The sequence below is a fragment of the Vulpes lagopus genome, chromosome 9 (genome assembly GCF_018345385.1).
Source record: "Vulpes lagopus strain Blue_001 chromosome 9, ASM1834538v1, whole genome shotgun sequence".
Lineage (NCBI taxonomy): Eukaryota > Metazoa > Chordata > Mammalia > Carnivora > Canidae > Vulpes > Vulpes lagopus.
Genome location: NC_054832.1, coordinates 3351673 through 3368061, shown reverse-complemented (window position 1 = coordinate 3368061; position 16389 = coordinate 3351673). Strand labels below are relative to the sequence as shown.

The 16389-nt window shown below is 45.1% G+C and overlaps 1 protein-coding gene across 5 annotated transcripts in view; it reads right to left on the bottom strand.

The window, feature by feature from the left end:
• TRAPPC9 (trafficking protein particle complex subunit 9) overlaps nt 1-16389 on the bottom strand; it is a 541977-nt gene that overhangs the window by 355285 nt on the left and 170303 nt on the right. For all 5 annotated transcript variants that reach the window (XM_041769344.1, XM_041769347.1, XM_041769345.1 and 2 more), the window contains one exon: nt 12720-12844. In XM_041769344.1, the coding sequence (XP_041625278.1) occupies nt 12720-12844 (125 nt within the window). The remainder of the gene's footprint in view (nt 1-12719; nt 12845-16389) is intronic.

The window sequence follows — 16389 nt, the reverse complement described above, 5'->3', positions numbered from 1 at the left end:
AGAGTGGAAACAGTGACGAGTCTCATCAATGCCAAACAGAGGTTTGATAGAGAGCACTGGATACAGAGTCAAGGATGTGAGTGCCCACTCTGCCACCAGCTAGCAGTACAGCCACTCTGACTCCCTCAGGCCTCATTTTCCAGAGGAATAAAATAGGCCCAATATCCCCTGCTCTGGGACAACCCTTGTAACAAAAACAATGAATCTTTCAAAGATTAATGAGTCATGTCAAAAGCACACAAGAAAACTAACACCAGCCAAAGGAGGGACATAAGCAATCAGAATAATGGCTGTTAAGTGGATCAAAACACATGGAATCCATGAAAACCATGAGTCTGTAACAGTCTTCAAAAAAGGAGAGAAAGAAACCTGATTTCTCACCACTGGAAGAAGTTTATAAACAATTCCTTAACATGAAATTAAAAATTAAAAGGAAAACGGAAGTATCTAGCCTGTTCCTGGCAGGCACTGTATTTCAGAGTAATAGAACGGCCCCCATAGTTGAGCTAAAAGTGCTACTTTACAGGAGAAGGCCACTTGATCAAAGTAGAGACATAATACAGAAAAACATTTCATAAAATCTTAATGACATTAAGTCAGGCAAGGATAATCAACTGATTTCAAAACCATTAGACGCATGATTGATGCATCTGTATTACTGTTCAAGCACCGACATGCAGAATATTCTCTAGTGGCAAGAAGAACATGGTAGGCTCAGACCACCATCACCCTGTCCACGGGTCAATCTCAACCTCACTGATAGTGGAAAGCCAGATACTGGATGCCTCAAATGTGACACAATTTCAAGTACCAACTTCAACTATGAAGCATTCTAGCCAGAAATGTTTCATGTGAATCCATCAAGCCTTTACATAAAATTGGCAGTTTCCAGGAAATCAGGATAGAGAAATTAAGTAACGCTGTGGGGCGGCAAGTAGACAAATCCAGAAGGTAGGACAAATGGCTCAGTCTCTTCAACAAGCATTAAAAAAAAAAAAAAAGTGCTAGATTAAGACATACAAGTAATAGACTGACCAGATACAATGAGTGGTCTCAGACTATAGTCTAGTTTGGATTAATTAGTTAAAACAGAACTTGGGGATCAAATGGGGCAAAATTTAATATCTTCTGTATATTAGAGGCAATGAAAATTTACTGAAATATAAAATGGAATGGCACTAATTGAACAAAGTTCTAAAATACAGTGGCCTAATTTTGGTCTGGGGGTAAAAAAGAATAGGTATCCAAGTATGCCTGCCCAAGTATTTGTGCATGGATGTTCATGAAAACACAACACGTATCCACACGTGAACATGAAAACCCAGGAGGATACACACTCTGGTTTCCCACTGGTGATCTCTGGGCCATGGGGAAGTGCGACTCTATTCCTTTTCTTTCTGCTTATCTCAACTGCATTACTGAATTACTTTTTGCTGGCACCATTTCTATAAAGATAAAAAATGTCCCTGTGTTTGAAATGTGCCCGTGCTCCACTAATCTCCCGGTATTGGTCAGCTAGATCACAACGGCAACAGTGCTAACAGCCTAGGCCTATGTGACGGCCTACTGTAGATGACAACTGTCACCTGGGGCTTTGTGTGACAAACTAAGTTCTCTTGCAGAAAGAGGCTCCTTGGGGGGAGGGTGAGCACAAGGTAGATTTGATGGAAGAGAGAGGTGGGCATCTGAAAAAGACCAAAAAGATGCAGCTGGAGGCATGAAGGCTTGACTGAGGCAGTGGGTGTGAGTGGCCACAGAGGAGCACGCTGGCGTAGGGGCATCTACAGGATGCTGCCTGGCTGACTGGGTCCCAGGAGCGGTGAAAGCATCACATGGGAGGCCAGGTTGAGAACAGGAAGAAACACGAGAAGACCTCTATTATCACACGTCCATCAAAGGAGGAGAGAGGGGAGGCACCTGGGGAAGTCACAGTACCCACAGTGGCCAATCTAGTGAAAAGGTGGAAGGGGAGGAGGACGGCAAAGACAGAGCTCATCAGCAGGAGAGTCACAGATAAGCCCAGAGAAAGTCTCCGTCAATATGCTGAGAGTTTAAGCCAGATGCTAGGGGTTTAGGAGAAGAGCATGAACAGACCCATTAGAAAGAGCTCATTAAAGAAATTCAGAAATCCTCTACAGAGGAAGGGAAAAGCAAGTACGAACACTCAAACTAGATGCAGAAGTGATCACCGTAAGTAACAACTGTGACCTCTGCTACTATGGCCGACGCCAAAATGTTGTGGTCTACCAAATTCTTAGCATCACCAGGGCTTAAACAAGCTGTCATCGGTATTCAGAAGATACAAAGGTTATCAGAAACGTGGTAAGTTACTTGATAAGCACAAGTTACCGAAGGAACACATCACACAATACATCCCAAGTCGCATCCGAAGGCCACTGCCAACCTGTTCATTTATTTTAGCACTGCAAGAAAATGAACCCCAAACTATACCAGCTACAAAAAGCAAAAATATCCATCAGTAAGAGCATCTATAAAAAGACTACTATGTAAATCTCAGTAATATGGAATGCTGTTTAAGTGCTGGGATCCAGAGGCAATCGTAAGATTACTTATTTAAATTCTAAGACAGCCTAAGCCCCTTTCTCCATGCTCCCCACTTCTTCCGACCTCCTTCACCTTCCTCACTGATCCTGCACATCTGGTGTCAGACTTATTCCTCAGTACTTCCTAGGTTTTGAGGCTCACAAGACTATGTGATGAGAAAAGCAAGAACTCCAGTTGCTGTTACACCTATTACAGTAGGATGACCTGCTCATGCCCAGAGTCTACACACTTAAATAAGGTCCTGGGTTTAGGGTTCCAGCCCCACATTCCTGCCTTGCTTTTCCCCGGGCACCTTTTAAAATAACCACTCAGAGTTGAGCCCCAGAAAAGTGAGTGACCTCTGTCCCAACCACCTTATGAGTAGAGTAACAGGTGCTCAGACCTGCTATCTCCTGCTCGCTTGTGACCTGGGACAGAGGACTGCCCTTCAACTGGCTCTGAGAATCCCCAGGAGTGGCACCGTTAATCACAACCTGTGAAAATGCCCAGATTGGAGGCAGGCAGGTTTATAGATTTCCTAGATGAGGGTTTCTGAACTTCCCCCCAAATAAGCATTTTAATGCCTATATTTAATTTTAATTGTATACTTCCATTCAGATTTTATCACAAATGTTCACAAAAATGCCTTCCCAGGAATCCAGGGACTACAGTCGCTGAGGTCCCTCACATGGAGCTAAGCACTCAATACTTGCTAACCTAGGAGTCCCTTGAGGAAGGTCAGATCTGTTCTTAAGGATACTTACAGTCCTGTCCTATAGACCATTAAAACAACAACAACAACAACAACAAAGCTATTTAAAAAACACCAATATTCCATACCCTAAGGCAGCAGTCCTCACAGCAGGGTCCCCACACCAGCAGCATCACCTGTGACCTAGTGAGAAAGGCTTGTTCCCAGCACCACCACCCCCTCCCCCGGGACCTACTGAATTACAAACTCTGCTGGGCAAGTACTGCTTTTAAGTCCTTGGGTGATTTGGATACGTGCTCATATCTATGAACCAATTCAGCATATAATTAATAGCAAAAGGAATTGAGAGAACATAGAAACTTTTTTAGAAGCTATTTCAGGGCAGCCCGGGTGGCTCAGTGGTTTAGCGCCTGCCTTTGGTCTGGGGCGTGATCCTGGAGTCCCAGGACTGAGTCCCACGCAGAGCTTCCTGATGGAGCCTGCTTCTCCCTCTGCCTGTGTCTCTGCCACTCTGTCTCTCATTAATAAATAAAAATATATATATTTTTTAAAAAGAAGCTATTTCATTGTCTTTTTTGCTCATTTATTTGGCATTCACTGAGAGCCTACCACATGTCAGTCCCCACCCCAGGAGCTGAAAATGCAAAAATTAACAAGGGATCAACCTTCACTTTAACTATCAATGGGGGGAAACAGCTTGTGTATAATAAAGGCTTTGGCAGTCGATGATCTTTCTTATGTTCTGAGGCTTACAACACTAAGTGATGAGAAAAGCAACAACTCCAGTTGCTGTCTACACATCTTACAGTAGGATAATCTCCTCATGCCCAGAGTCTGCACACTTAGACATTCCAAACAATATGCCAACCTCAGTACAATGAACCGTCCATGGCACAGACTACCTACTTCCCAGGACAGCACCTATGGCCCCTCTGCAGAAAGGCCCTTGCTGAAGGTTCTACCCAAACCAGCAAGCAGTCCTCATTCCATCTCTGCCTTTGCTTTCCAGAGACCACTTTTCATAACCTGACATGTCTATTTACTGCTTGTCCTGCGCACCCCCCCCCCAGGAGGTGAGCTCCAGGATGTCATCTTGTGTGTATGTGTATGTACGTACACACACACACCCTCTACCACCCAAAGCTGGGCATGTAACAGTCATCCAATGAATAGGGTGGATAAACGGTTACAGGGGTTCAAGTGAACAGTGTCACCATGGCAGGATGAATGGTTACGGGGGGTCAGGCAAACAGTGTTATCATGGCCAGCAGAAGTCCCATAGGTGTTATGGAACCTCAGGGAACTTTCTTCCCTCTTCTCCTTAACATTTGTTTCAGAATTCCACATGCAGTAGACTCTTCCACTTTCCCTGCTGCTGAATTTCTTATTAAGTTTTAGAGGTGTTGAGCAGATTAAAGGATTCCTTGAAGCTTTTATGCTTTACTTTATAGAAAGAAATTCTGTCTAACTATTACTGGGACAGATTAGGAATAATTTGGAACTGAATTGGATTGGCCATTTTGTAAGCTTTTCTTATCTACCCAGGCTAATAGCAGGCACTTACCTCCTTACAACAGCCCAGGAGGAAGTCTTATTATCCACATTTTTATAGATTGAAATGGAAGGTCAGATAGGCAAAAAGCTTATACTCACTGCTCTATAAATATGGCTTAAATCAATAAAGAATGTTTTGTGCTCCATAATAAGTTCAGAGACTTAGAAATTATACAGAGAGGCAGCATGATATTGTAGAAATAGCCCAAGCTCTGGACTCAGACATATCGGGGCTTTGAATTTTAACTTCTACTGTGTAACTACTTGCCCTGGGGCATGTTACTTAATCTTCCAGAGCTGGTCAGAGATTTCTACTTGCATACTGTGAGGTTGGGAGCATGAAGGAAGTAATCTGTAAATACCGCTCAAAGGGCTAAATCTCCCCCGCGTCACATCCCAAGACACTCAGGCCGGCACGCTCCATGCCTGCTGTCCTTGAGCGAGTCCATGACCACAAACCAATGGCCTAATACGCTTTCTCCTCCTAGATGAAGGGAGCTTTAATTCTGCTGCCCTCGAGCCCCAAAAGGTTCATGGAATCCTTCCTCACCTATAAAACTGCTTGAGAAAATATGCTGTTTGCATAACATAGCAAATGTACTCAAGTTAAAAAAAATAAGTTTCTTAAGCAGATCCTTCTAATCAGTCCACTTATAAACACAATTACTAAAATATAAGAGCACAGGGAGAACTTTATGAACATCCCACAGTTCTTTAGATAGTTTATGGTTCTCTATTATAAAAGCTAAACAATACAAAATATTTAATATGATGTAAGGTATCACCTGAATGTTTTGGGATTCTGAAGAATCCCAAAGTTAAACCTTACTATGACTGAGAAGAAATTAACTTTACAGTCCTGCTTTGTGACACAATGAAAATCGCTTCAGAGAAAACAGAATTCCCATGGAGAGGGAATATTTGAACTAGTAACCTAGACTACCTGGATCAAGAGAAATTTACTAAAGGCTGAACACTGTGCCAGGTGGCAGGGACCACCCTGCAGCCATGGGGGGCTTATAGTTACAGGAACTTGGAGAAATAAGTACCAAATGACAATAAAGGTGGCAGCAGGTGGGGACAGGGAGGGAGTGCCTGGCTCTACCTGTGGGAAGGCTGGACAGAAAAGTTAACAGCAAAGCGTGGCCCTCAAAGATGTTTGGGTACGTGCACAGAAACAAAGGCATGGAGCAAGGAGCGGTGTGAGGAGGCACAGCTGCCCTCCGGGGAATGCACCATCAGCGTCACCTCTAAGCACAGAGGGAGGTGAAGGGGTTCCATACGTGCACCTGCTCAGGCTGAGGAAGTGCCCTTCTATTTCTAGTTTGCTGAGACTTTTATCGGAAACCGACTCTGTACCTTGTCAGATGCTGCTTCTCCATTAAGATGCTTGCATAGTTTTCCTTTTTTGGTTTGTTGACATGAAGAACTGTATTTGTTGGCTTTCTAGTGTTAAACCAACTTCACATTCCTCAGATAAACCCTATTCATCGGTATTTTACATACTGTTGAATTGAATATGCTAGCATGTAACTTAAAACATTTACATCTGTGCTCAGGAGTCTTTGCTGCTGTTTTCACCAACTCTCTGTCTGCCTCTGTTACCAGGGCACTGCTGACCTCGCAGAATGGATCAGGAGTATTCCCACCTTCGAGCTCCCTGAAAGATGAGTTTATGTAAAATTCCTTTTAATCCTCCTTTAACGCTTGGTGAGATGCAGGAGTGAAACCATCTGGGCCTAGATTTGCTCTGTGGCAAAGGTTTTAGCCAAAAATTCTATTCCTTTATTGGACACAGAAACAAATACTGAGAACAGCCCTGTCTGTAAGCTCTCCTGTGCTGGGTCTTTCAATGATTGGGTCTAATTCATCTCAGTGTTCAGATTCAGAGGCATCAAGTTGCTCACAACAACTTTTTATCTTTTCCCCCCTCTCTGTGGAATCTGTAGTGATGTCACCTCCTCTGCTCCTATCTATCGTGTCTTTCTCTCCCATCAAGCTGGCGTCAAGCTGGTAATTTTCATTCATTTTTCTCAAAGAACAAGCTTTTCGTTTCCTTGTCTCTTTTGGGGTTTTGCTTCTGATTTCATGGTTTTGTGCTCTGATTTTTATTTCCTTGACTTTGTTTAGCTTAATTTCCATTTTTCCTGCTTTCTTGACGTTGAAATGGGGGTCTTTTGACTGAGACCATCCTCCTCCAACGCATGTGCCCTAGAAAACACTGCATTAGCAGCAGCCCACAGACACTACTTGTGCTTTCATGTTCACTCGTGTCAAAATACTATTTTTATTTTCTCTTTTTTGGCTCATGGGTTCATTGTAAGTGTCATTTTGTTTCCAAATGTTTGAAAAATCCTCAAAGATTTAGTTATTGGATTCTAAGTTCATTATTGTCAGAGAACATACTTTCCAAAATGATAATCCTTTTAAATCTAGATTTGTTTTGTGGCCCTCTTTATCAGTCCCAGCTCCCCAGAGAAACAGAACCACAGAACCAAAAGACAAAAAAAAAAAAAAATACCTCAGAGGTGGGAGTAGCAAGAGATCACTGCCAGCCACGTGCTGCTGAGACATCAAGGCCCTGGGCCCAGGGGGCTAGGGATCCAGATGTGCACACCCAGTACCATCGAAGCTCCACAAGGACAGCCTCCCATGGCTCCTGTATTCATTTCCACTCCAGAGCGGCCTCCCGTGGAAGACGGGGGAACCAAACTGCATCTGGTCCCCTCCAACTGCATACTCACTCCACTCGCCCAGGAAGTGCCTTCCCCAAAATGGTCAAAACACATGTTTGTGCATTAGTTTACTCAACAACTACTTCTAAAACACTTGCTATGTGCCAGGCACTCTTGTAGGCCTGGAGACAGGAGAACAGAAGGAGGAAAGCCCCTGCTCTGGCAGAGTAGACATTTTGGTGAAATAGTGAACACATTCAGCAGAGAAATGGTGGGATCCCAAGGAGCATGAAGGCAACACGATAGCAAGTGTGTGGCACGACAACAGAGCAGAGTCTCTGCAGAGGCTCCTAGGATGAGGTTGTGGCCTGCAGCGTGTGTAGGGGAGGGAACAGGTGAAGCTGGGATGTGGGGCCAAGCCTGGCAAGTCCACACAACAGAACACAGGCCAGTGCAGTAGAGATGGGCAGGATCCAGGCTGGGGGGGCTCTGCTGCTCCCTAACCAGGAAGGACCTGGATGAGCCTTCAGCACACACTTCCACCCCCCAATGCAGGCAAGCCCCAGCATTGTTTCCTCTTCCCCCAGCTGTCTGAGTAGTACTCCAACAGCTCTTCACCAACAACCAAGCAGGAAAACAGATTTTTCTCCCCAAATTGCAGGTCAGGAGACCAAGGCTCGGGTGTTCTGAGTGCACGATTGGGACCTGGGATGGGTTGGGTAGGGTGTCAGCAGCGGAGAGAACACAGGAAGAGAGGGCACATGAGCACCAGTCTTCTAGCTCAAACCCAAGCTTGCACAGAAAGCAGCCAGCATGATACTCGGCTCCCAAGGGAGTCGCCCACGGTGAAGCTGCCACTAGTGTGGCTGTAGCCAGTCTGCCTATTCTCTGGGATTTCTAAAGACAAGCTGTTGTTGACCAGCACAGGCATGTACCAACAAGCTCCCAGGAACCAGATTTGCAGAGAGCCCAAAAGCAGGCCCAATCACCCACCTTCTTGTAGACCACAAGGGGGACTTCCAAAATGTTTTCCAGCAGACCCTCAGCAGCATGAGGTGTTTACAGAGTAATGCTGGAGGCGGAGGGACGGGCACTTTTAGCAGCCAGAGCACACGTTACAAGGGACGGCTGCGGCATCAGTAACTCTGTCCCCTGCCCATCCCAGGCTGCTCCCTTTCAACTAGCAGGACTCATTTAACCAAATTTTCCTTTTCTTTTAACATACAAGAATAAAGTCTGTTATTATTTCCTGATTTGCTCCAGCTTTATCCCCCCTGCCAAGCTCTTACATGAGTTAAGCCTCTAAGGTGGATGATTCCATTTCACAGATGGGGAATTGAGGGTCAAGAGAGGCCACATGTAGAGCCTGGCTTACAGGAATATTATCTCCAACATGCAGACATTTCACACACGTCTTTTTTCAACCCTAGAAATCCTTCACAAGGTGTGCGCAAAACCAGTCACCAACATGGACAGACATGATCGGGGCTGACAGAGCAGGGGAAGCAATCTTTCTGGGAAATCTCAAGAAACACACAGTGTCTCTTCCCACTTCTGGAGGGGCTCCCTAGAAGCTGCTTTCACTGAATTACTTGTTTCCATGACTACACCATTCTTTGGCAATAATTTTACAGGTTTAGCACATTTCCAATGAGGTCACATTATTCCTGCTTCAAGGAGCAGAACTGGGGAAGAGGTGCAGCAGACTAAGAAGCCCAGGTGGCAGGTGCCCCCCACCCCCAGCATGGGTGCTTCCCACCCAGCACGGGTCCTGTGCCACTCCCTAGGACGACACCACAGCACGGAAGACTTCCCTCCACACCAGGAAAAACTGTGTCATTTCCTAGGTTTACAGCTCCCAGCACCACCAGGCCTCTGACAAGCAAGGTGCTCTCCCATGCCCAGGAATGCTCCCATGCACCCCTTCCCCCCTGCCTGCGCTACATGCCTGTCACCTCAGTGCCCTTCTTGGACTCCACACATGGTACCTGTCCTACTCAGGGTCCAACCCCAGGGTAAGGTCAGTAGAAGGAACGTGGTTTCTGACATTTAATCCACCACCTGCTAATCCTGTGACCTTGGGCAAGTCACATGACCTCCCTCCACCTCAGTTTCCCTACTCACCTAGTAGGGTGTTTGCCCAGAGTGTATACACAGGTGAATGTAAAGCACAGTTCCTAGCCTGTAGAACATGCTTCACAAATGTTAGTTCTTTTTTTTCTAGTTTCCTTGATAAGAAACCAGTTGAGGAGGGTCCCCAGGCTAACTGAGGAAAGCGGCAGAAGTTTTCAGAAGTGGGTGATGGGTACCTGGAAAGTGTTGACACAGGGAAACTGAACTCCCACGTTCAGGGGGGAGGAGGGCTGTTACATCCTAAGGGCCTGGACGTGGGATAAAGAGGAACTGGGCTACCCAAAACATATAAAGAGCTTATATAACTCAATATCCCCCCCCCAAAACATAACCCAATTAAAAATGGGTAGGAGACATGAACAGACATTCTTCCAAAGAAGACATCCAGATGGCCAACAGATACATGAAAAGATGTTTAATGTTATTCATCATCAGGGAAATACAAATCAAAACTGCCAGGAGATACCATCTCACACCTGTCAGAATGGCTAAAGTCAACAACACGAGAAACAACAGGTGTTGGAGAGGATGTGGAAAAAGGGGAACCCTCGTGCCCTGCTGGCAGGAATGCAAACTGATGCAGCCACTCTGGAGAACAGTGTGGAGGTTGCTCAGAAAGTTAAAAATAGAACTACCCTGCAATCCAGCAACTCACACTGGGTATTTACCCAAAAACTACAAAAGCACTAATTCAAAGGGATACATGCACCCCAAAGGGATACATACAGCAGCATTATCTACAATAGCCAAACTATGGAAACCGCCCAAATGTCCAACCATGATGAACAGATAAAGAGGTGTATGTCTACGTAATGGAATGTTACTCAGCCATAAGGGAAGAATGAAATCTTGTCATTTGCAACAACATGGATGGAACTGGAGGATATTATGCTAAGTGAAATAAGTCAGAAAAAGATAAATACCTTATGATTTCACTCATATGCAGAATTTAAGAAACAAATGAGCAAAGTTAAAAAAAAAAAAAAGAAAGAGAGGCAAACCAAGAAACAGACTCGTAGCCACAGCGAACACACTGGTAGTTACCAGAGGGCAGGTGATGGGGTGGGGTGAGGGGACAGGGGGCAAATAGGTGGTGGGGATTAAGAGTACCCTTGTCATGATGAGCACAGAGTAATTACAGAATTGCTATATTATACACTTGAACCACTATAACCACAGAACCACTATATTATACACTTAAAACTAATATAACACAGTATGTTAAATACACTGGAATTAAAATTTCTAAAAAGAGGCATTGGACTGTTCACAAGTAAAATTCAGGACAAAGTACAGGCAAAAAAGGTGTCACAGTACAATGGGTAGGGACTGGAGTGGCGGGTTGTGTCCTGTCACCTGAGGGCCACAGCCCTCCCTTTGGAGAAGACTATCAACTCATAAAGTTGTCATGAGGATTTAAAAGGACAATTCATATATAAGTGCCTGACATTCAGGACGTACTCAGCAGATGGTAACTGCATTTCAATACATGTATACTCATCTACATACATTTATCATCCTCCAAGAAATGCAATGCATTCAGCCTTGCACCACTCGATTCAAGAAAACACAACTGATGCCACAGCCACCATTACTCAACGTACTGAATAATGACCTCACGGATTTCAAAGCTGTGCCTCCATCTCCAAGAGTATCCATGGGGAAGGCCACATGGTGGTGGAGCTGAACTGCAGAGGGAGGTTATGGTGCTGAAGCACCTAGGCAGGAAAATCGCTAACAGTCCGGGGTTGGCTATCAGGAGGTCACAGGGGATGTCACACCAAAGGGCCCATGAGGACATTAGTGCTCCAGCTTCTCCATCACTCTGTGCCACAAATCCACGGCTTTGTGGTTCCACACCTGCGTCATGTTTCACGCCTCCATGCCTTCCTTCCTTTGCTGGGAAGTATCTTCTTCCCACATCCCAGTCCCCTTGGCTCACAGAGGAGCCCTGACACCCAGCACTCAAGCTACGGTGTGAACACTCCGGTGCTGGACAGCTCCCAGCTATACCAACCACCTCTCCATCACGGGGCCACCAACAGAGAGGACTCTCCCCTAAAACCTGACTCCTGGGCAGCCTGGATGGCTCAGCAGTTTAGCACCGCCTTCAGCCCAGGGCCTGATCCTGGGGTCCCGGGATCGAGTCCCACGTCGGGCTCCCTGCATGGAGCCTGCTTCTCCCTCTGCCTGTGTCTCTGCCTGCCTCTCTCTCTCTCTCTCTCTCTCATGAATAAATAAAATCTAAAAAAAATAAAAAAAATAAATAAATAAATGAAACCTGACTCCTTGTAACTTCCATCCACTGACAGGACCTTAGTCAAGAAAAAGCAGCTTATTTCCCTTCTGCCCTGACCTCACTTCAGACAGCATCAATGCTCAAGATTCACCATATCAGACTCACAACCAGCTTAGCCAAGTTCTCCTGATGTGGCTCATCAGTCACTGCCCCTCTGAAATGCTGGCATCACGACTGTATGCAGTACCCCACATGGCTGGACCCAAACACATGCTTACTTGACAAGTCATCCCGGTGACCTTGCTGCCTGCAAATGCTAACGTCCCCCCAGAGCTTCAAACTCCAGTTCAGATGTCTCCTATACTCCTCAGAAACAGTGATCTCTACTCCCCCAGAAGCCCTAAGGGGTATCTCTGCATGGATGTTGAACACTCATTTTGTCTTCCTCAGTGTGTAGAAACCAATTAGTGGAAGGAACTACCAAAAGCTTAAGTCTATGGGATAAATACCTGAACTGAGAATGATTAGGCAATAAATACATTTTTCAAATGAACAGGAAAAAAGTAGGAAATCTCCTACTTGAATCGTTGCACTCCTTGACTCAATCCCCAAATTCCCAGTATTTCACAGAGAAGAGAGTTAGTACCAACACAATCAAACACGCGTCATTATAACTGCTTTCCAAAACGTTCCACAGAATGAAAATTACTGAGAAACCAGCTCTCCACAAACACGATTCTAGTATCAAACACAGGCTTCCTTTCCTTTCCGAAAGACACCCAACACTTCACCTCCAAAGGCATGGCAGAAACCAAGAACGCCAAGCCGCCGAGCAGATGGCATCTGCGCAGGACAGACTCACCTTCACATGGCTGGGGTCACCTGGTTTGCTGCCTTCAGGTGGGTTCACGGGCTTGCTCTCCACTCGAGGCCTAACGACCTGTCGGAAGGGGCTGCACAGTGGAAAGCCACTCACACTGATTCCATCTAGAAGAGTAAAATTTTAAGATGTTAACACACAGATAATATAGGGTATTTTAAAATCTGTATTCCTGAACTTGAATTCAGGCATCAGTTTAGAACAAATAGAAACCAGACAATCTTACATGTGTATCTGTAACTAGCTCAGTCCCCAAAAAAGACTGAGAAACAATGATCAACACATCATCACTGATGATCAGACCATGGTCCTGAGTTATCACTTGCTCTTTTGGTGAAAAGAAACCAGGGCTTCCCAAAGAAACCGAAGAAGTCAAGTCAGTGGCAGGAAATGAACAGATGAGTCTGGAACATCTCATTACACCAGCACGTAAGGAAATGGACCAAGACTGGGCTGGTGTCAAAGGCCTCTGCACTCGACTAGAGGGGCTCCCACGGCTACAGAAGAGACAGTTTAGACTTGAAGACAGTGATTGCAGCTCATTGACGCTCTTCAACTAGGTTTAAATCCATAGTTAATAGGTCCAATTTAAATCCCTTTTTAATCCATGGGTTCATAATAATTTTTTCAAAAAGTAAACAGCCAGCTGGGGAGGATAAGAATCTATTCATTTTCCTGAAAACTGGTATACAAAAGAATCAAGCATTTAAAACTTCATTTCTTATATGCACTGCACAGGCTCAATACAAATGATGAGGCAACATACATCTTTATAAAAGTATTCTAACAAAATGAAAAAGAAGTGATAAAATTGGCATGCTATTTTACAACCCTTAGCCCAAGATTTATCAACCTCAACACTACCTGAGATGCAAGGCTGAACAATCTTTACGTTGGGGTCTGTGCTGTACACACAAGATGTTTATCCGCATCCCTGGGCTCTACTCACAAGGTACCAATAGCAACCTCCCCTCAAGTGGTAATAACCACAAACTGTCAAATGTCCCTTGGAAAGGTGGGGGCAAAACTGTCCCTGGTTGAGAACCACTGACTGAGGCAATGAGAGTGAGCAAGTTCTAATATCACAAAAAGAGAAACAGACAGTCCCTGTCTCTTGATGAAAAAGCACAAGATCACCACTGGACTTGCCAGAAGGATCAGAGATGAACCTGATCAAGCTTCTGGGTCCAGCTACCATTTTCAGGAAGTGCAGGGGACAGAAGGACAGGTTAAGCCCCACCCACAAGTGTGCAAGCAACAGAACCCATGCTATGGAAAGCTCTTTGGGTCAGATGTTCCCAGTTCTTCCACAAATTACAAGGAAAGAATGGGGATACTTGGATAAATGGGCAAGAATAAACCACTCTATCTAGTTTACTAAATTACTAAACACTCAGGATAGTGCTTCTGTTGGGGGTGAGGATGGGGCACGTGAGAGGATACTCAGCCAGTGATGCTCTAGCTTTTGATTCAGGTGATAGGTTGAACAGCATTACCTTCTACAACTCACCAAGCTATGTTTTACATCATTTTCAAAATCATTTTCATTTTTTACTTTTAGTTCCAGTGTCATTAGCATACAGTATTATTAGTTCCAGGTGTACAATATGGGGATTCAACAATTCTCTACATTCCTCAGAACCCAAGATACATGGACCCTTGATTCCCTTCACATATTTCACCCATCCCCCCATCCACTTCCAGACTGTTTCTAATTTCACAATAAAACGGTTTAAAAACACAAATTTTTTTTCAAAAACTTTTTAACTTATTTTTCAAACAAAAGATGGTGTCAGGATTCACATCTTAGTGTGCCTGACTCTATTTTCTGGGACACAGTTCGATTTGCAAACAAGTCTATTTGAACTGACAGGCCTGAGATGACAGATGTCTTAAATATCTATTACTGGAAGTGAGTTCCCAATTAGCCAACAAGACCCCAGCTGAATTACTGAGTTATTTAACAGTCGTTTTATTATTTAAGAAATAAAGAGATTGCAACCTGCCAAAATATATTCCTTGTCACCCCCTACTCTGCCCCATGTTTCTTCATCTTTGTTTCCAATTCTCCTCCTCCTGACATCCATCTCTGCGTATCCCAATGTCCCAGATTCTCAGCTCAAATGCTGCCTCTTCCACAATGCGTCCCCCTAGTCACTATGGCTGAAAGCAAGGACTTTTCCTCGGAGCCCAACACCTTGTCTACCCCACAGCCCATGCTCTCTGCATGTAGTCCTAGATCCAGGAAGATGGGCCCCATGGCGGGGCCATAGGTAGCAAGTCAGAGGGGCCACAAGCTTCTACACCAGCAGGCTGAGTAATCTATACCAAGTTACTTAACCTCTTTGAGCTTTAAATTCCTCATCTCTAAAATGAGAACAACTAGGACACATAAACTGCACGATTACGTAGAAGAATGAGTTACTACATATGAAATGCCGGTCACAATGCCTGGAACCTGGCAACTGCTCGACAAAAACAGCTCTTGCTATTAGAGCAGGTATGCACGTCTTAGACTCCCTCCTGGACTAAAACTCCTTGGAGGCAGAATTCTCATTTCCCTACGTATCCCCCACAGGCTCTAGCAAGTCATAAATACTCAGTAAATATTAAGGCAATGAATTAAGTTAGAGCCAAATGTGACAGTCCATTTACACCCCACATTTACCAAAAATCCCATCACCCCAAAGTCGTACTCCACCATCAAGTCCTGGTTAGCTGAAATCCCACGATGCAAAGCCCTAGCCCACAGCCCTTAGAGCTGAAGGAGCCCCTCACCCTCCTCTCCCAGCACCACAAGCACCATCAGAAAAGCTCTCTACCACACTATGGGGCCCATCTGCAAGGGCACTAGCATTATGAACACAGACCCTGCAAACCCTAACCCACACCTGTCAGCAACCTGCCCTACACATGAGGTCAGATGGAGCCTGTGAGCGGCGCAGTGCTTATGGCCGTGGTCGCTCAGCCCCTAGGCAATCCTCTGCCTGGTGAAGGCGGATGCCCAGAAGTATTTTATTTTATTTTTTATTTTTTTAAATCAGAAATTTTTTTTTAATTTATTTATGATAGTCATTCAGAGAGAAGGAGAGAGGCAGAGACACAGGCAGAGGGAGAAGCAGGCTCCATGCACCGGGAGCCTGATATGGGATTCGATCCCGGGTCTCCAGGATCGCGCCCTGGGCCAAAGGCAGGCGCCAAACCGCTGCGCCACCCAGGGCTCCCCAGAAGTATTTTAAATGCTGTAAGTGGGATCCCTGGGTGGCGCAGCGGTTTGGCGCCTGCCTTTGGCCCAGGGCACGATCCTGGAGACCCGGGATCGAATCCCACATCGGGCTCCCGGTGCATGGAGCCTGCTTCTCCCTCTGCCTGTGTCTCTGCCTCTCTCTCTCTCTCTGTGACTATCATAAATAAATAAAGATTTTAAAAAATGTTTAAAAAAAAAAAGAAAAAAAAATAAATGCTGTAAGTCTCACTCCAAATCACACATTCACACACAGCCTGGGACATGGCATAGTGTGCTCTTCCCTGGGGAAAGTTCCCATCATCAGCAAATTACACAAATGCCACTGGCTCCCAAAGGACACAGATTCCTTTTTGCCCTGGCAATACAAATCCTTCTTCACACTAACATAACACGAACGTCTCCATT